Source organism: Mastomys coucha, unplaced genomic scaffold (genome assembly GCF_008632895.1).
Source record: "Mastomys coucha isolate ucsf_1 unplaced genomic scaffold, UCSF_Mcou_1 pScaffold13, whole genome shotgun sequence".
Classification (NCBI taxonomy): domain Eukaryota; kingdom Metazoa; phylum Chordata; class Mammalia; order Rodentia; family Muridae; genus Mastomys; species Mastomys coucha.
In genome coordinates, this window is record NW_022196895.1 from 61,702,087 (window position 1) to 61,722,420 (window position 20,334).

Consider the following 20,334-nt stretch of genomic DNA (forward strand, 5'->3'; position numbering starts at 1 on the left):
GCCTGACCAGAGTCTTAGAGTTCTGCTCTTCTCAAGCAATCACTTCCCCGAGTTTCTACCTAGACATGAGGCTTACCAGCTGCCTTACAATTTCCTAGAGGGGTCGACTGAGGCTTCACAGCCCGCTCGCCACGCTCCCCAGGAGCCCTGGGTCTTCACTGGCCGAGGCTCTTTGCTCGAAGCATTCTGGAAATTGTAGTTCTTCTTCTCTCGGTTTCTCCGGGTCCTATGGGGAGGTGACCCTCACGAGACTACAATTCCCAGAAGCCCACACAAGACTACAGTCACGTGGTCCCAAAGATGCGGGCTGGTGGGCGGGGCCGGCCGGTGCTCCTCAGCTGAGTGTGATAGACAGAGCCGGCCGGCCGCCTGGGCCCCCAGAGACCCCCGCCATGGTTCGTGCGGGCGCCGTGGGGACGCATCTCCCCACGTCCAGCCTGGACATCTTTGGGGACTTGAGGAAGATGAACAAACGACAGGTAACAGAGGCTCTGGTCGGGGGCGCGTCCCGTGCACCGGGACCTGCTGCGGCTTGCAGGAGTTGGGGCTTCCCCGGTGAAGCTCTCTAGGGCAAGGACAGTTCCGTGTGACCAGAACTCTCTGTCACCCAGAGGCCCTAGGTTCAGATCTTCCCAGACCCACGTGTGGGAAAGTGATTGCATTCCTGCATTGACAGGAGCAAATTGGGGAGGGGGCGCGGGAAGGGGAGCGCAATGGATGTCACACGCGCTTGCGGAAGTGAAGGGAGATGACTGGAGCGCGAGTGACAGCTGTCTGCGCGTTTTTTTGAGGGCCACTCAGTGAAGAGGGAACTGCTTTCCCTGTGGCGCTCCAGAGGCCTGGCTGCGCACTGTTGCAAGTGGCTAAGAGGCTGACCGAGGGGAAGGGAAGAACTTTCTTACTGTGGAGCTGTTCAGGGATACCTCTCAAAGGGGTTTCTTCTGAGTTGGGGGTACTGGTTTTTCTTGGGGCGTGCATCAGGACTCAGTGTTGTTCCTGCATCCTATGTGGTGCTCCGTCATCGCAGACCGAACCAATATTCATAAATGGGTTGCAGAAGTTTCTTCTAACTTTCCGAGTCCATTCTTGCAGCACCGTCTGTAGAGAAGGCCATTAGGGCCGGGGGGTCCTTGGACAGCTTGGGCTTCATTTTTCACTGCTCTGTAAGAAGCCCGCCGAGGCAGTTTCTTTTTGCCCTCCCTCCCCCCTTACTGTGCACCATCATTTCCTCCATCGGCCCGGAAAAGTATGATTGGGTAACTACTGTAGTGCCCCAGTATTTTGATAGATAGCCCCACTCTACTATTACCAATGATGATACACTGTGGTAAGAAAAGTAAGGTCTTGAAGAGGGTTTTAATGTTTTTAACATGGTGTTTTCATGATTTAGATGGCACCTAGAGGTAATTAGTTCTGCTATGAGAGAACGTATGTATCTCCCTCCTTCTTGCTCAGCCTACCTCCTTTGTCTCCCCCTTCTCCCTTTCCCCATCTAACCCCCTTCTTCTATTTCTTTCCCCACATCCTTTTTTTTTTTCTATAGAATTTCAGAAACACGAAGCCATATGGGACAGTTTGGTGATTTGAATTTCTTGCAATGATTAAGATCCGGTTGTGGCTGGCTGTGCAGATGAACTTCTGTAGTCTGTGTGGCTAAGAAGAGTTTTAGTATCACTAGCATCAACAGCGAAGGCTAATGCCCCCCTCCCCCCCCCTCCCCCCCGTTCACAGACGTTGTTCACAGGAAGAACAGCTTCATTTTAAATTTAGATGATTGGATAAAGTTTTAAAGTGTTTGGTTCTGATTACTAATGGCTGCCATTGCTAACTAGCAGGTGCGTGTGGCAGTTCCTCACTCAGTCTGCCCACTGCGTCACTTGGTTGGGTCAGTAGCTTGTTGTATGGCTCGTTCTGCTGGTCTACCAATTAAAATTTAGCAGCTCAATTTCTGTACTGCTTTTTTTTTTTTTTTAGTTGGAAAAAAAATCCTTTTGTCTTTTTTGCTTGCTGCTTCTTATTTTCCCTTCATAACAGGATCTCCTGTGACACCTTGTCAGGCTTTGAAGCAGGACCTCCTTTTTCTACTGCCACCACTTACTAAATAGGAGCCCCCATGCAAGACAAGGGCTCTTTGTTTCTGCAGTGAGGAAAAGAGGAAGTGATACTGTGACTGGTGTTTTTTGCTGCTCTGTGGCCAGAATATCTTTCCCAAAATGTTTGCTTAAAACTCCTTGGAACTTGCTGATTTCAGTGACTGGGTGTGAGCTTGCTTTAAAGCTCGGTTGGGGTCTTTATTTGATGAGCCAAAATTGGAAACAACACAAAGTGCTATGCAAATGTGATTAGGGTATATTTGGAAGGGGTTCAGCCTTTCTGTAGTTTGGTTAAAATTATGTTTCCGGGTCGCCAAACCTGCACTCAGATTTGTGGATGTTTTAAAGGTAGGGTTTCGGAAGTAAGGCCCGTGTGGAGCTCCGTTGCTAGGTTTTTGTGCATTTGGCTTTCTCTTTAGACTTTATCAAAGGCAGTGTTATTAAGGAATTGACTTTATTACCTCACAGTGATTTGTTTTCAAGCTCAGAGAATCAGACTGGAAAATGTGCTTTTAACTCAGAGTTTTATTCAATAAGTGGTAAGAGCCTGCAACTCGCATTTTGGCAAGATAGAGACTGGTGGTCTAAAAACCTATTAAAGATATTAGCAGTCCTCATTTAAAATTATGGCTTGGGACTTTCCCAACTAGACCTGTAGTTGATAATGAAACAGCCGTTGTTTTCTCATACACTGTCCTCTAAGTCCAGCAGAGCATGTGGAGAAGGTTTATAGTGCATGACATCTGCTGTAGAGTCAATCTCCCCCCCTTCTGTTTTTGCTCTTCTGGGAATACGGTGATTGGTTCATAATGTGGAAATGGATACAATAGCCAAGTGGTTAAACATGGCGTGTGGCTTGAGTATTAAATTATAGTTCTTCTACTTTCATATTGACTGGACCACATTGGAACACAGTCCCAGAATAGAGTCGTGTGAGAATTCTGAGTGCTGGTGAGAAAACTCCAACAAGACAAGAGTCCTGTGACCTTGGTGTTTTTATTTTGAAACAGAGACTTGTTCTGGTGTTGTTATGCTCTGCCCAGGTGCAGCAGATAGGAGTGAGTTTACTGCAGCTGTTCTTATTCGTGTGTCTCCATGTGTCTGCAACATGTGGCTTGTCCCTGTGATAGAACACCTTACTTACATGATTCTTCTTAACCCTGGAGTATACATTGCCTGATGCTCCGAGTAAAGTTGGCCATTGCGTGGGACTTTAGTCCACCTCATTTTTAGGTCCCACTCTTTCAGGTTCACTTTGCCAACTAGAGAGTGATATACAGCACCGAAATATCAAAGTTACTTTAAACCTTTTTTAGGTCCTCCTTTCAGTTGATTATGATTGCTTCGAGTCCCCTCTTTCCACTGGGGGGTGATATTGGCATTTTCTTTGTTACATCATCTCAACGCCTTTCCAAGTCTTACTACTCCTCAAAATGATTGCTTTAATGGTCACATATAAGATTCTGGAATCAGTCCATGCTCACCATAGGGATTTTGAAGAATTGTTTCAGTGTTTCTGTTGTGATGCAACACCCTCATCAAAAGCAGCCCGAGGAGGGAAGGGCTTACCTCATCTTACCACTTGTGCATCATATAGGAGACAGGGTAGACACTTGGAAGCAGGAACCATGGAGAGAGGCTGCTTACTGGCGTGCCAATGATGGCTTTCTCAGCCTGCTTTTTTAAAAACCACTCAGGACCACCCTCCTAAGGGTAGCACTGCCCACAGAGAGCTGGGTTACCTCCCCCACATCAATCATCAATGAGGAAAATTCACCACAGGCTTGCCCACAGGCTAATCTGATGGCAGCACTTTCTCAATCGATGTTCCTTCCTTCCTAACAACTCTCTAGCCTGTGTCAAGTTGACATAAAACTAGGCAGCACTGGAAGAAAATCAATGCTTGGGGCTGAAAAGATGGCTCAGTGTGGAAAGTGCTTGCTTTACTAGGTTTGACCCTCACTCTACAGAAATCCATGAAAAAGAGCCAGTGTGCTTTAATCTTAGGGCTGGGGAAGTAGATACTAGGCAGATCCCTGAAGCTCAAGTCAGCCTACCCCAGGCTAGTAAACAGCCTTGTCTCAAACAATCAAGATGGAGGCTGTCTTAGGGTTTTATTGCTGTGAAGAGACACCATGAGCACAGCAACTCTTATAAAGGAAAATCTTTACTTGGGCTGTCTTACAGTTCAGAGGCTTTGTGGCCGGAAGAATGGCAGGACTCAGGCAGACGGTGCTGGAGAGGTAGCCAAGGATTCCACATCTGGATTGGCAGGCAGCAGGAAGAGAGAGAGGGAGAGAGAGAGAGAGAGAGAGAGAGAGAGAGAGAGAGAGAGAGGGAGAGGGAGAGAGAGAGAGAGGAGAGAGAGGGGGGAGAGAGGGGGGAGAGAGAGAGAGGAGAGAGAGGGGGAAAGAGAAAGAAGAGAGTGAGAGAAAGAGGGGGGGAGAGAGAGAGAGAGAGAGAGGAGAGAGGAGAGAGAGAGAGAGAGAGACAGAGAGACAGAGAGACAGAGAGACAGAGAGAGAGAGACAGAGACAGACAGACAGACAGACAGACACATACTGGGCCTGGCTTGAGCATTTGAAACCTCAAACCTCAAAGTGCAACCCAACCTTGACACACTTCCTCCAACAAGACCACACCCACTCCAAGACCACACCTACTCCAACAAGACCACACCCACTCCAAGACCACACCCACTCCAAGACCACACCTACTCCAACAAGACCACACCTAGTCCAACTAGGCCAGAGGGTCTAATAGTGCCACTCCCTATGGCCTCTGGGAACCATTATCATTCAGACCACCACATAATGGCATCACACACATACATACACACACACACACACACACACACACACACACACACACACACACACACGGAGGGAGGGAGCAAGGGAGGGGGAGAGAGAGAGAGAGAGAGAAATCAATTACTTGTAATCAACTATCCTAAGATAACCTTTGGGGGTGCCTTGGACCACCTCCTGTGCTTATAGTTTGCCAGAGGTCTTGCAGTTGACATCTCTTTTCACTCAACATGCTTAGTATTTGGTACTAAAGTTGTTTACTCATTATTTGAAATAGTGGTGTAATCTGCCCTTTTCTACCGTTTCCTCATTATTAGAAATAAGACTGGTATAAATATCTGTGGACTCCAATTTCCTATCCGTTGCCGTTTCTGATGAATTCCTTGAAGCAGGAACCCTGGGCTGATAGTAATCTTTTGATATTAATGTCAGTTGAGGGTGCTTACATCAACTTGCATTCTCACACAGTGCCGCCTTTGGCAGTACTCCTGGGTCTTAGCATTGAAAAAACTGAAACTTTAAATTTCCTGGGAAGGTGGGAGGATTATGGATTTGAACCTTCCAAATGTTTACTTGCCACTTACATTTCCTCATTGGGAAATTATAGCGTTCAGGTTTTACCTGCCCTTGGCACTCTGGCTCCCTTATAGCGGGATTGTTGGCGTTCAGTGTGTGTTAAAGGAGTTCATCATTATTTAGCAAACGGAATGCTGACTGTTGCCAGACCCATGCTGAATATCGAGAATACAGTTCTGAACAAGGTGTAGAATGATCTCTGCCACTGTGAAATTCACAGTTTAGCGTGAAGACAAGTGAGTGAGTGTGTGTGTGCCACTGGTGCTGATAGATGCTTCCAGGAGACTCAGGCTGCAGCAAGAACAGGAAACGGGAAGGCGAGTTGGCCTGCGGCAAATGAAGACTGGCAAGCTCCAGTGCTTTGCCAGCTTTTATAAAATTCTCTTGGCACATAGCCGTCCAAATCCTTTTAGATGTTATCTGTGGCTACTTTCCCAATCCAACAGCAGAGCTAAGTAGCTCTGATAGTTATTATGTGGCTTATAAACCTAAACTATTTACTATCCGGCCCTTTAAATAGAAAGCTTGGTGACTCTTGGTCTCCCACGTCGTGGAAGGCTTCCCACAGGCACTGGTTTTGGAAGGGACTAGAGAACCAGTGAGTTTTGAATGTGCTAAGAGTCTAGGGAAGGAACTTTCTGGGCAGAGCAAACCCCCTGGGTGAAGGGCTTGAAGAAAGGTGCGTGTGCTGTTTGAAGAACTGATAGATGCTACACGTGTGGCTGGGCATGGTGAGTTTCACCAACCCAAGCTGGAGAGTTGGGTATCTGTCAGGCAGAGCATCTGAGGCCATATTAAGAGAATAGGCTGCAGCTGAAGGGGTTATGCATAGCACAGGGGTGACCGGATGACACTGAAAACAAGCATAAATGTGGAGTGGATTAGAAGACTTGTAAGAGGCTCTTACAGTGACCCAGAGGCTGTGACTTGAAGCATTTCAGTTACCTCTAAAGATTCGCTGTGATTCCGGGCAGCTGGGAATCTCAGCGTTGGGAGGAGTTAGCCTGATGGTGCTGATGGAAATATTTGAAGGTTCAGGAGATGCAGGCTGGAGAAGGAGGAACTGTCAGGAGGATAAAGTATTCAGAGAGTGGATGGAGTTTCTAGTTAGGGCAGCAGCACCTTTCTTTGGCTGTGGAGGAGAAGGGATGTCAGCCATAGAAGAAGGCACACTTTGGAGGAAGAGTTCTCGGTGGAGTGTCTTAAGCTGATTGGATGGGAAAGATGAAGGACAGCGGCCAGCCCCAACCCACCAGTGATGCTCACTCCCCGCCCACCCACCAGACTCTCTCAGCTAAGGTCCAGGGAACATGGATGCTGGTGTTTCCTGCAGTGGGTTCACTTGGACTGCTCTCCTGAGCTCTCCCATGTCATTCCAGTGTGTCGTCGTGGACCAGGAGTAGAGCACAATGGCCCTTGAATTGTGGTCACAAGCCAGCAGCTTCAGTGTCACCTGGGAGCTTGTTTGAAATGCGCTCCTCAGGCCTGCCAAATGATTGCAGTAGGTGTTTGAAAGCTACCACTGTGAAGGATGGTGCACACTCAGGTGTCAGGACCCTGTAAGGCTACCCAGCACTTCCCTGCTCGGCAGTCCTGAATGTCCTTGGTTGCATTGCTGCAGGCCATGTGCATTTTGAAAACCGTATTTTGATGTATATTCTTTTTTTTTTTTTGATGTGTTTTAAAAATTTACACTTATTGACTGTGTAGCTTTATGGGGCACAGTGTGAAGTTTCAGTCATGTTTACATTGTATAATGATCAAACACAGTGATTAGCATCACTGTCACCTCAAACACTTATCAGTTGTCTGTGGTAAAACTTTAAATATCTTGCCATCTCAATGTGTGCAGTACACCCTACTGTGCTAGGACACCAAAACTCAAAACCAGTCTATTCTTTTTCAGTTAAAGTGAAATTTGAATATTTGAGGAAATGATGTTTAGAGCCACATGATCTGGCTCCTGTTCCAAACTCACTTCGAAAGATGGGCTCTCACTAGGCTAATTTTACTTCTGAAACACACTAAAAGATGTTTAGTCATCAACTATTTCAAGATAGGGAGTCCAGGCAAGGAAACAAGATTACCCAGGTTCTAGAAGCTGGAAGACAGAGGAAAAAATGGTAACTGAAGTAGTCTGAGAACTAGAAATGCTAAGAGGCTCCAGGGAGGCTGAGGAAAGATGCTGTCCCATGACATGGAATCCTTTGAGACTCAGTTGGAGCAGATGCCTTTAGAAATGGAGAGAAAAGAGGGCAGGCTGAAGTACATCTTCTTTCTCTGAAAGTTGAGACGTGTGAGGTCCACTTCTCCCCAGTCCTGCCCACTCCACTGACTGGGGTTTCCTCTTCCAGATGGAAGACTAAAGAGATAAATAGGAAGTATGTGGAGTAACGGCTACCAGGCCTGTGGAAGGTGTGGACACACAACTGTGTGAATGCTGTGTGCCAGGGATGGAAAGCTAAGGTGAGGGGCAGAAGTCCTGAAGGAATAGCCCTGGCCTGTCAGCGTGTCCAGACAGCTAGAGACATGAGGCAAGGGAGAAGGGACCACATGGCCTTGAAGTAGTTTCCATTCCAGGGGAGATGGCTCAGGGGAAGGGACAAAGGTAGTTCAAGCTGAGGGGTCTAGGCTTAGTCAGCTGAGTCCACATGGTTCTGCAGTCATCCTGACAATTGCAGGGCTTGGGGAGGAAGGCTGAGGCAGGTAGGTACCAAGGGCAGGTGCCTTCTTGCCTTGTGGGGAGGGCAGGGCCTGGAGAACTCATCTCTTGGGTAGTGTTAACAAAAGTAGCTTTAGTTTTTGTGGCCTCGTGGAGGATGGATGGTAGTCTGCTGACAGTTCAGCTACTGCTGCAAGGGAGCTGGGATGTGTATGGGTGCAGATTTTTCCCTTTAGTCCCTAGAGATTGGCAGGGATGGCAGGCAGCCGTGACAAGGGAGAGTCTGTCCCTCAGCACATGTGCTCAAGTGCAGCAGCAAAGGAGCCAGGTGAGCCCCGTGGGTTGGAGGGAATTTCTGAGGTAGGGCTGGAAAGCTCGGAGCCTTACTTACTGCTAACGACAGCCATGACCTGTTGGCTTTTGGGACTCCTCTACTTGTGTTCTTAACCAAATATTTACTGTTCATTTTTTGACGTATTATTGATTATTTAAACATCTAGGCATTTTAAAGTTTTGTTTCTAAACTTTTAACAGGTAAGTTTTGTTTTTGCAGATGCAGACGCAGGCCTACTGGTTGAGCCCTCCAGTACTTTTTAGCTTCCATTTGAGGCCGTCTTTAGTGGTGGGCTAATGTGCAATATAGGTGAAGTTACTTTAGATGTGTCAGAGTTTCAGGGTGAGAACATGGGGCTGACAACTAGCAGATGCTAAGCTGCATCTGTACCAGGCTAGAATGGAAACTGCCAGTGGTTGAATTCTGGAGGGCAAATGTTTAGGGTTTGAAGGGCTGGGAACCCCAAGAGCTATTGCTAGCCTTGTTGGGGAAGATCCTCAGTCCATATTTGGGAGGCAGCAAGCAGGTATTTGGGATGCTCTGTTCAGCATTTCTGGGGTCATTAAACCCTACCACCAGTGACAACAGAGCCCCCTTGTTATTCAGGGTTGTTTGAGGGCAAGGAGGCTGTAGAGTCATGGCCGGTCAAGCCCACAGAGAGCTCTCCCCCCTCTTTTCTCACTGACTGTGAGGTGATATTTGGAAGGCATATCCTGTGGATAAAAGTTGAACTACTACCTGCCCTAGAATCACATCTTGTTTAAATTATATAAGCACCTCCAGGCTCTATCGTGTGAATATTGAATATTTTGCTGTCAGTTTTCACTTTTGGTTCGGCCTGTTTTTGTTCCAGCTCTACTACCAGGTTTTAAACTTTGCCATGATCGTGTCTTCTGCGCTCATGATATGGAAAGGCTTGATTGTTCTCACGGGCAGCGAGAGTCCCATCGTGGTGGTGCTAAGGTAGGTCCTGGTCCAGGCCCTCACCCTGCTTCCAGGAGCGAGCGTGCCTTGTGTGACAGACATGAGGTTAAGATTGGAACTGGATGAAGTACTCGAGAGAGATTCTTTATTGATGGCTCTTGAGAGTGTTTCGTTAATTGAAAAATGCTGTTTTAGAGCAGTGGTTCTCAACCTTCCTAATGCTGCTACCCTTTAGTACAGTTCCTCATATTGTGGTGATGCCCAACCATAAAATTACTTTTGTTGCTATTTCATAACTGTAATTTTCACACTGTTGTGAAAGCATAATGTAGGCCAGGTAGTGGTGACACACGCCTTTAGTCCCAGCACTTGGGAGGCAGAGGCAGGCGGATTTCTGAGTTCAAGGCCAGCCTGGTCTACAGAGTGAGTTCCAGGACGGCCAGAGCTACACAGAGAAACCCTGTCTCAAAAAAAAAAAAAAAAAGAAAGAAAGAAAGAAAGAAAGAATTATAATGTAAATATCTGTTTTCTGATGGTCTTAGGTGACCCCTATGAAAGGGTCCTTGGATCCCAAATGCATTGTGATCCATAGGTTGAGAACCACTGTCTTAGAGCTTGTTGATGCCAGTGCTTTTGGTATTCTAGTACGACAATTCAGCAAAGTGAGATAGCATTATCTGTACACAAATTGGCCTTTATACCTAACTAGTTTAAAATGTTAAGCTATACCTAGTAGAAGGAGGGTGTGTCCCTCCAGTGCACAGCAAGTGTCAGGAGATGTCAATGGCCACTATCTCCTGTCATGCTTATGAAAGTATATCTGCTTTAGAGGAGTGGATATTGTCAACTTCATACAGCCATAAGTCGTTCAGGGAGAAATCTTCTGTCCATTTGAAGCCAAATGAGCCTGCTTGGAGCCAGCAGGTGCACCAGGGTGCTTTGTCCGGTGTGTCTGACATCATTAAGTCCCATTGTTGGTAGCAATAGAGCCTCTGTATTGTATGGGGGCAGAAGGGGAGCTATTGTGATCACTTGATCAGAGTCATAGCTGACCAGTCCAGGAGCCAAAGCCACAGTGCAGGGCTGTTTACAAACCAGTGCCTTTCCTTGTACTGGGCTCTGCTGACAGATCACAGGGCTGCAGCTGGGTCTGTATTTCCCCAGCTACTTTTGTGTGACTAACCAAGGGGCGGCCTTGCAGTTTTCATAAATGTAGATGTCTGAGGAAGTGTAGTTCACACAGAGAAGTGTGTGTGTGTGTGCACGTGCGCGTGTGAGAGAGAGAGAGACAGAGACAGAGAGAGAGACAGAGGGAGGTAGGGAGAGAGAGAGAGACAGAGAGAGACAGAGACAAAGACAGAGATAGAGAGGGAGGAAGGGAGAGAGACAGAGAGAGAGAGACAGAGAGACAGAGACAGAGACAGAGAGAGACAGAGAGACAGAGAGTGTTCACACAGTATTTCAGGCGTGCCCTGGGCTCCTGTGGTGTTAGGAGTGAGGAGGGCACCAGGCTCCTGGGTCCTGAACACCATGACCCTGCTTCAATTGCAGTAACTCCACTTTTGCATGTCGGTGGGTATAGTGTTCAGAAGCTGTTTGAGGAAACGATATGTGTTTTTTTTTTGAAGGCTTGGGATGTCATTCTATGGTAAAGCAAGTGCATAGCACGTTCAAGGTCCTGAGTTTTATCCTTAGCAAGAGAACAGGAGGAAGGAAGGAAGGAAGGAAGGAGGCAAGGAGAAAAACAAACAAACAAACAAATAAGCAAGCTTTTTTGGAAGAAGGCCTAGGGATGTAGAGTGTATTTGTAGCATTTTGTAAGGCATTGGGTTCTGTCTTCAGATGCAAGAAGGAGAGGAGGAATCTGGATGTGTCCTCTTATGCACAATCTGAGGCACACTGAGATTATCATAAGTGTTCCAAGATTGCGTTTGGTAGAACAACACTGGATCTAAGATCACCAGGCTCCCTTCCCATCACACGTGTGCACACAGGCATTTCCGTGAAGCTGTAATACACAGGGACTTAAACAATCCTTGATAGTTTTAAAGCAGTCTGGTTTAAGTCATGAGCTGGTAAAGTCCCTCAGTTGCTTGGGGGGGGGGGTCCCAGGCCATGGAAGAAGAGACCTACAAGTTGGTGGTACTAGACTCGGAGAGTTGCCCGTCTTCAGTGTCCTCTCTCAGCTCTGGGACTTTGGGAGGGTGCATCTTTTGTCAGTGCAATCTGTTGTCCCAACCAAGAGAGTTTTCAGACACTGACTTCCATACTGGGGCTTTGGGAAATTCATTGAAGGAATGGAGATGAAGCCATCAGTGGAGAAAGCAGGCATTTTAGCTGCTGTTCTGTACAAGAAAATAAAGTTGGAAGTGCAGCTTATCTTCAGAGGGGGACACAGTAGGGGTCCATGTTGGGGCCAAACTTGTTTACCCAGCTGCCTTTTTCTTTCTCTACCTTAGTTCTGTGGTCAGCCCTTTCCCCTTCTCATTCAGCTTTCCTGGTTAGCATGCCAGGTCTGAGCCTGTACTCAGAATTCGGGGTTCACTTTAACACAGAGCCCTTGCTTAGTGACAGGCCAGCTTAGCCACACATCTCTTGCCTGCCTCTGTCTGCTGGGAAGCTTGTGCAGCACCAGTCTCGGGGTTGGAAAGAGGCCCAGCTTCATGAACCATATTCTCTTTTAAAGGCCCTAGAGCTTCAGCCTGCTTCCTCCTCCATCCCTATAGACAGATATTACTACTAGCTCATCCTTGGTTGCAAGCTCCCATGCAGCAGAATTTGTAGCTCTTATTCCTTTCCTACGCATTACATTTTAGCTTTCATGTTCCAGTAGCTTGCTGTTTACTTTGAATACATGAGAGATTTTGGCATAGATTTGAACTATTACCATGTAGATTCCTTATCTACCCCCTACACCACTAATACTTGTTAGTATTGGGCTCTTGTAGGACATGGTCAAAAAGTTGCTGTTGTAGAGGCAAAACCGGGGTTCAGATTTTGTTCTAGCTGTCAGCATGCTTCATGACAGGGCCTGCTAACTAACTCTTCATTTGTTTCTCTTCCCTTGAAAACATCCTGCAGTGTTGCGTTGTGCTAAGGCTGCACCATGGAGGGAAGGGCTGGCTGTAGATGTTAACCAGAACTAACAGTATGCAGCTCCGAATGAAATGCATTTGTGGACATAGGGCTTCTTTTTTTTAAGACTGTAAGTGGGCAACACTTACTTCAGAGCTGACACTATTCTTGCTTCAGCTCCAGGGCAGTACTTGTTCAAGGAATGAGAAGCAGACAGTGGAGTGACAGGCTGAGAGGAGGAGCCCCTGGTGCTCTTCCATGCATAAGCCTCAGCAGCCATTTCCTCACCTGAGCTGGAGGGGAACCCTCCAGGTTCGTGTGAACACGGACAGACTGGAGGGTGGCTGGGAGTTGACATGTACTGCCCCGTGGATAGTGGGGGCCACTGACTGTGACTGTGTTTCTTTGCAGTGGCAGCATGGAGCCGGCCTTTCACAGGGGAGACCTGCTGTTCCTCACGAACTTCCGGGAGGACCCCATCAGAGCTGGTGAAATAGTTGTTTTTAAAGTTGAAGGAAGAGACATTCCGATAGTTCACAGAGTAATCAAGGTTCACGAAAAGTAAAGAGGCTTTACTTGCTTTTACTTTGGAATTGTAAATTTTGGTAGATGCTTTGAAAGATCAGTGAGAAACCGGAAGAGCCAAGTTTGGTCTCGTTCCACCACTCATGAACTGGGCATCTCTGCGCCAGTAACCTGACTTGGTTTGAAAACCAGGAGTGACAGTATTTTACCCACAATAACTCACAGGGTGATTGTGAGGACTAAGGGAGATGATGTTTACTAAAATGTGTAAAAAAAAAAAAAAAAAAATCAAGCGAAAACAAACCCAGACTTCTTCGAGAATGCAAGGGGTCTGTTATCTTCACTGTTCAAAGGAGCCTCAAAGAGTCACTCTAACCAGACTGACTGCTGTGGTACCAGGACTCCCTTCTGACCTACAACAAAGCTAGCTGCTTCTCTGTGACTATCCAGAGGGGCGTTATTAGCAGTAACTTCAGCCCTCGTTAAGTAAAACCTCCTTCCATAACATGTCCTTATTAGTCCTTTCCTGACAGCCAGACTCACCTTCCCCTTAGGTAGCATTCATGACATAAGACCTTAACAACGTCTGGTATTTGGAACAAAACCATTTAATTCTAGCTCAGGTACAGAAAGCTTCCATGTGAGAGTGGGGGTGGGGTGGGGTTACATTTTATATACTTGGTATGTACCCTTACCTTTGTGTAGCTTTTATAATAGCATTTGTTTTCATGCTTTATACAATTAAATTTGGATCTGTATATTATATCTGTCTTTTAAAAGATGGTGGATTTTTCACCATGCGTGGAAGGAGGGAGAAGGATAAGGAGGGACTGAGAATTTGACTCCTGGTATTGGGCATGCAGGCCTTTCCCTGTTTCCAGGTCTACTTAAAACACTCACTTTGTTACACTGGCTCTTCCACTAGTCCAGATTCTGTACAGACTGCTCACAAACAGACACTGTTTAATGTCACGTGCCCTCTGCTTGCTACCCTCCTGAGGAAGAAGCAGGGACAGACCGACAGAACTGTCCCCTCCTCTGAAAGCCATTTCTAATCATGACAATGTGTTTAAAGCTGAGGCAGTGATGGCTTGGCTGTAACGTCCCCACACTGTGACAGAGGATGTCGCCCTTTGGAGTCCACACGAACACAGAGCAGCCTGCTCCTATAGACACCGGTTCAGAGGCTTGCAGGCTTTGAGCCTCTTGCCTCATCCTAATGGGGCCTGTTTTCACTTTTCTGAGAGACCCTCTTCATGACTCTGTAGAGCTGCAGAGTTGTGTTTGTGTTTCCAGTGCCACCTTTACAGTGGCTGCCCGTTTAGAACACTTAGTGAGTCCCACCTGTCAGCTGACTGTTTGTCTGATGCCGTTCCTGACTGGTTCCCTGAAAACGGGATTTTGCACCATGTGCTTAGTGGTGAAGCAAGTAAAGCATTGAGGATAGTCACAAAGCACCGGCACGTTGCATTAGCCACAGATCGGTGTGGTTTGGGCCAGTTCCTCTGTAGACTGAGGAGGAATAAGGTCCATCCTAACAGACTTTCCCCTGACAACTGAGAAGGGATGAGAGCAGTGCGGGTCATTAATTCATCCTCGCCTGATTTCTGACCGAGTCAGACTTGAGGGGAAGCAACTGAGGCAAGTGTGGAAAAGTTCTCTGCCTCCTCTGTTCTGGAGAGCTGTGAACCTGGACAGGCCCTATTCCTGTGATCTTGCCTGGTGATGAGTGGTACTAATACTCTCTCTCTCTCTCTTTTTTTTTTTTTTTATTAAAAAACAACTTAAGTACCATCTCTTATTTTTGCCGTGAGGATGCCTGAGTAAGAAGTGATGCTGTCATTGCCCTGCTGCCAGTGGCCCGCCATTGCCTTCCCATTGCCTGGCGTTTGCTTTGTGTTTTGGTTGCCAGGGTGACTTGAATGCTTTGGAATTTAAGTCCAAGAAATTGTCATTAGATCTGTGCTTCTGCTGGGTGGTTATCTGTAAGCAATCAACTTAGTCCAAAGAGAGGTCAGGTCTTCCTCAACTGCTTTCTAAGTGCTTGTGTCTGGCTGTAATGTCTGGGTTAAACTAATACGTTTTTAATGATGCTGTCCTGAAAATGATTTCTGAGAGGATGTCATTTTGCTTTCCAGAGATAATGGAGACATCAAGTTTCTGACTAAAGGAGATAATAATGAAGTTGATGATAGAGGCTTGTACAAAGAAGGCCAGAATTGGCTGGAGAAGAAGGATGTGGTAGGAAGAGCTCGAGGGTGAGGATGAACTTGTTGCTAATCAGAAGGATCAGAAACCAGGAAAACTCTTAAAAATGAAGATGCTTGTAAGAGAATAGAGTTGTTTGTCACGTGACACACCAGAAGTGCTGTAAACAGGTCCAGGCTGTGCTTTGAGACCAATAAAATCTAAGCCTGGGCTATGAAGTGAGACCCTATCTTCAACAAAACATATTCAAGGGCTGGAGAGATAGATGGTCAGGCACTTTAGAGCACTGGCTGCCTTTCCAGACCACCCAGGTTCCATTCCTAGCACTTACATGGCAGCTTCAGGCCTGGAGATCTGACGCCCTCTTCTGGCCTCTTCTGGCACTGTACTCACTGGCACAGACATACAAACAGGCCAAACACCCGTACGTATGAAATAAATAATATTTTTTAAATGAAAACTTAATGACATAATCCAAGGATCCAAAAGCTATAACTTAACTAGAGTAAATTACCTGTACACTGGGTTTAACTCTACTGCAAGACACACCTTCACCTAAAGGTTAGTTATTTGGGGGTTTAAACACCAATGGGTAGAAAGCCTACCAGAGATGGCCTCTGCTTAACATTTCAGTGATGTCTGGGCACCCTGCTGATAGCCATGTGTACATACAACATATGGTTGTAGCTGGAAGAACTGTCTTTATATCAAGCAGTAAGTACAAGTAGCTTTTTGTGTCAAATCTACATTTTTACCCTTTTAATGGCTAAATCCTGTTTGGTGAACACCCATAATTTCATATGCAACCATCTTGGAAGACTTTTGGTAATAGACATTCGGATAATTTTCTATTTGCCTTTCATAACTAGAAAGTTGTGTAGAAAATTTTAAACAAATGATTATTTCAAGGATTAATTATGATTGACACTGTACAGAATAGACCCTCATTTAACAAAATTAGTAAAGGAGATGTCTTTTCTCTCTCAGTGGCCCGTTTATAAATGCTAATAATAAAGCTTAAGACTCCTGATAGAAATGTCTACTGTCTCAGCCACACGCCACAGGGCAGAGAGCTCCTGCATGTAAGGTTATCTTTATTAATCGGGTGGTGACACATGGGCTTCACACAAAGGTGACACGTGGTGACACCAAGCCTTCACCCACTCCCCTCTGCTGCACTTCCACTCGTGTGTCTGCAGGGAGGCAAGGGGACTTCCTGCCAGCCAGTCTTGTGTTTCTAATGCCAGTGAAGGCTACGGCAGGAGTGAGGCAGAAGCCACTAGCTGCTGACTGGAAAGTGCTGCTGTGGACGAGGCACCTGCTTCTCATTAGCATAGATAATGCTGCAGGAGCACAGCACTTACATTGATGCTGGTCCTGTGGCCGATCACTCGCTCTGAACTGTCCTCTCTGGGACCGGGGTTTGAGTCTGAGATACAGGGTGCACATTCGTGTTCATTCCTCAGGAAACTCATTTGTTAACTTGAAAAGCACTGAAATGAAAATCATGACAATTGTTTAAACTCTGGCCAGTTTTCTGTGTGCTTTAAAGCTTTGTTTGTTGTCTGGTTTTATTTTGGGTCATGTAAATCTTTTGCTTTTATTTTTGAAGCTTTTTCTGGGAGCTGTTTTTATATAGGCCACCCGAAAATACTTTATTCCTAAAACCAAAACCAACTTAGGTTTATGAGAGCTGCTTCTTGTACTTGAGCAAATGGTTCAGGTAGTTATTTTAATGGTACCAAGTACAGCCAGCAGCGAGCTTTGCTGTTCAAACCATACATTCACTTAAAACTGCCCGGCCTTGTGTCCGTACACTTTGCTGATCAAGCCTTGAGAAAGGAGTGAGCCCTGGCCTTTGGCAGTGATGTGTCCTAGGAAGACTGGAGTCCTGAAGTGTAGCGCAGTAAGCGCTGTGTCAACATACAGTAAACAAATGTTATATCTTGTGCTTTTCATTCCCACAATTTAGGTTCTTACCTTATGTTGGCATGGTCACCATTATAATGAATGACTATCCAAAATTCAAGGTAGGAATTTATGTGTGTGTATGTTTACTTAAGTTTTAAATATCGGAGCTTTTACCTGTGCAGTTGTAAATAGGAAGTCATCGTAAAATGTTTTGCCATTGATTTTCTGTGGAGCATTTGTAATTGCCCACAAATTAGCTTAATAACCTAAATTATTAACATTTAAATTAGTTATTTAAACAGCTTCTTTTGCCTTTTACATTAACTGTGTTCTGAAATGGCACTTGCAGGATTGTTGATTATTATGGAAAAATTTTAGCATAATCTGAAGTAGTATCAAAAGCCTGGTCATATTTATCAACCAACTTCAGTAGAAATGGCATTTCTATTTTTAAAAAGGCAATAGGGAATGTACAAAGGAATAAGTACCAAATTAGCTGCGTCTATCAGGTATTTGGTCCCGAGTCATCAGTATATTTTTAGGTCTTTATTCAGTGTGCATTGAATGGCTAATTTAGAGAACAAGGCCAGTGGGGGAGAGGTCATCTTTTGAGCCTGTTCTCAGTCTAGCGTTGAGCAGGCTTCATCTGAATACACTTATAAGCCCGAGTTTATTTGCAGACCTCACAATGCTTTCTCATTGTGCTTTCTCTACAGTATGCTCTTCTGGCTGTGATGGGCGCGTATGTGTTACTAAAACGTGAATCCTAACATGAGAAGCAGTTCCTGGGACCAGATTGAAATGAATTCTGTTGAAAAAGAGAAAAGCTAATATATTTGAAATGTTCCACTTTCTGTATAAAGAGAAACCAGGTGGAGATGTTTTTGTCTTGTCTAAATAAATGATTCACCAGGAAAGATGGCTTCCTTTTGTGGACTCTGATTGGAGTCTGCTTGGTCTCTGCTGCCGGAGGCAGCAATGCCTATGGAACACGGGGTCAGCTGAACTTCAGACACTGGGCCATGGGTTTGGGCCTATCCTGCAGGAGGGAGCGTGGCTCAGTCCACATGATACAGTCACAGTGACCAGTTTCACAAAGTTCCTAGCTTGCTGTGATGCATCCGAGGGAGACGAGCTCTTCAAAGAGGAGGACTTTTTATTCATTCACGTGCAATCTGATAAACCAAGTCTAAAGCTTTTTAGAGGGAACAGATGGGCTCTGCTTTGTTTCTTGTGATAGATTTTGGGATGGTTTGTGCTGTTATTTAAAGTATTCAGTAAATTATAAAGACAGTGTAGAAGCTGGAAAGATAGCTCAGTAGTTAGGAGAGCTTACGGGATTCCCAGCATCCACATCAGGCAGGTCATGCCCTCTGGCTCTCTCAGGCACCTGCATACACACAGTACACATCCATTCTCACGGCAGATGTGCACACATGTAACAGATAAATGGATAAATATAAAACAATGCAAAGCCGCTGAGAAATGTGAGAATTTGGAAGTCAAAGGAAGTCATTCTTTCCCTCGCCCCTTTCCGTCTCTCAGGAATCTCTTGGTGGAGTTGGCTATTTTTACTCTAAATGGCACTGCATCCACATCGGTCCCTCAATGCAGTACTGAGCAAGTACAGGGGCTCCTGCCACTGTCTAAGGTGCTGGAGACACACAGTCCGAGTCTTGATGGAGGTTCCGGTATAGTAGTTGGAAGAGAGAAACCAATCTGGGGTCTCAGTTATTGATCATCACTATGACCAACGATTTAGCAGGAGAAGCAAATGGAAGGTATCAGAAGTTACTGTTGGAGGGGGAGGGAGAGAGGGAGGGGGAGACGATGATTGCTCAGTAAAGTGCCTGCACCATAAGGACCAGAGTTTGATCCCCAGGCATGGCTGTTCATACACCCTTGTTAGCACAGGGGAGACAGAGACAGATATATCCTTGGGGCTTGCCAATGAAGCAGCCTAGCTCGCTTGGAGAGATCCAGACCAGTGAGAGACCTTGTCTCTGAAAAGAACAAAAGAAAAGAAAAAAAAAATGGTGGAAGATGACTTTGCCTGAGGAACCACAACACGACACGACAGGATGGAAGGCTCAAAGAGCAAGCTGGACAACACCTGAGGTGGTCCTCTGGCTTTCACACACACACATGTGAGCATGCGCACCTACACATAGGCACAGCTATGTGCATACACATACACATATCAGAGAAGGTGCTGCTCACATGGAAAACAGGGAAGCTGCTTTCAAGGTAAGCTGCACTGATGTTACATTAAAGACTTGGGGGGAGGGGGGGAAGAATAGTTTGAACCAAGATGGAGTCCAAATTTGAATTTTCCAGTTCCCTCCATGTATCTTCTGCCTGTCTATAGTTTGTGGTCTGTGGTCTGTTTGTCATGTGTGTTTGTTCCTGTCCCTAACAAAGAGCTTAACTCTGCATTTTATACAGAAAACGTGGTATGGGAAGGAAATGAAAATACTTCTCACAGAAATTTTTAACAAGGATGTTTTTATAAGGAAAGAGCTTACCTTACTGACCCCAGCTGATCAAGAAGAGCACCTCCAACCACACACTTTCTCAAGCTAGACCACTGTTTTTTCCAACATTGTACATTGGTTGGTTGCTTTCAACTTGGCTGCTTTCAGCAAATGATTACTGCAACCCACACCTCCACCTACGTCTACACACGTACATTATTCTGGGTCTGGGGCATGGAGAGATACATAATTAAAGCTATGCACTTAGGTTAAAGCTGATTACACGGGAGGTACAAGCCATAGGAAGGTCGGTTACATAACAAGAGAATGCGTAACGGCCGATTCAAATTGAATCACACAGTAGGATACCAGATTGAGTACATCATCTGAAATGATCTCAAGGCTTATTTTTAATTTAACTGCGTGGTCTGGCCAAAGCTGTCACTTTGAAGGTGTGGCACTTTGAAGGTGCGGGTTCAAGGTATCTCTGCAAACACCACAGCCAGCAGTATCCATCTGAGAGACAAGAAGGCAGTTCAGTTCAACAGGATTCAGTAGCTGATGTTGGTTCAAACTTTGAAAGTCTGACTTTGAGTAGTTTATTTCAGGGACATTTAAGCAGAGTTTCCTCGTGATAATTTTCTCAATCCCACGTGTACAGCAAAACTTGAGACATGACCACTTCAAAACTTTGTAATTTGACATCTTCCATAAAGATAGGTTCTATAGATGAACTTGAGAAACC

General features: G+C 45.8%; 1 protein-coding gene across 1 annotated transcript; it reads left to right on the forward strand.

The window, feature by feature from the left end:
• The first annotated feature begins 311 nt into the window (after positions 1-311).
• Positions 312-18,034, forward strand: Sec11c (SEC11 homolog C, signal peptidase complex subunit). Its single transcript, XM_031365913.1, has 6 exons — positions 312-479; positions 9,326-9,435; positions 12,883-13,032; positions 15,135-15,254; positions 17,177-17,234; positions 17,832-18,034. Exons 1-6 carry the CDS (start codon positions 393-395, stop codon positions 17,883-17,885), a joined length of 579 nt encoding a protein of 192 aa, XP_031221773.1. The 5' UTR covers positions 312-392; the 3' UTR covers positions 17,886-18,034.
• Positions 18,035-20,334: the final 2,300 nt, after the last annotated feature.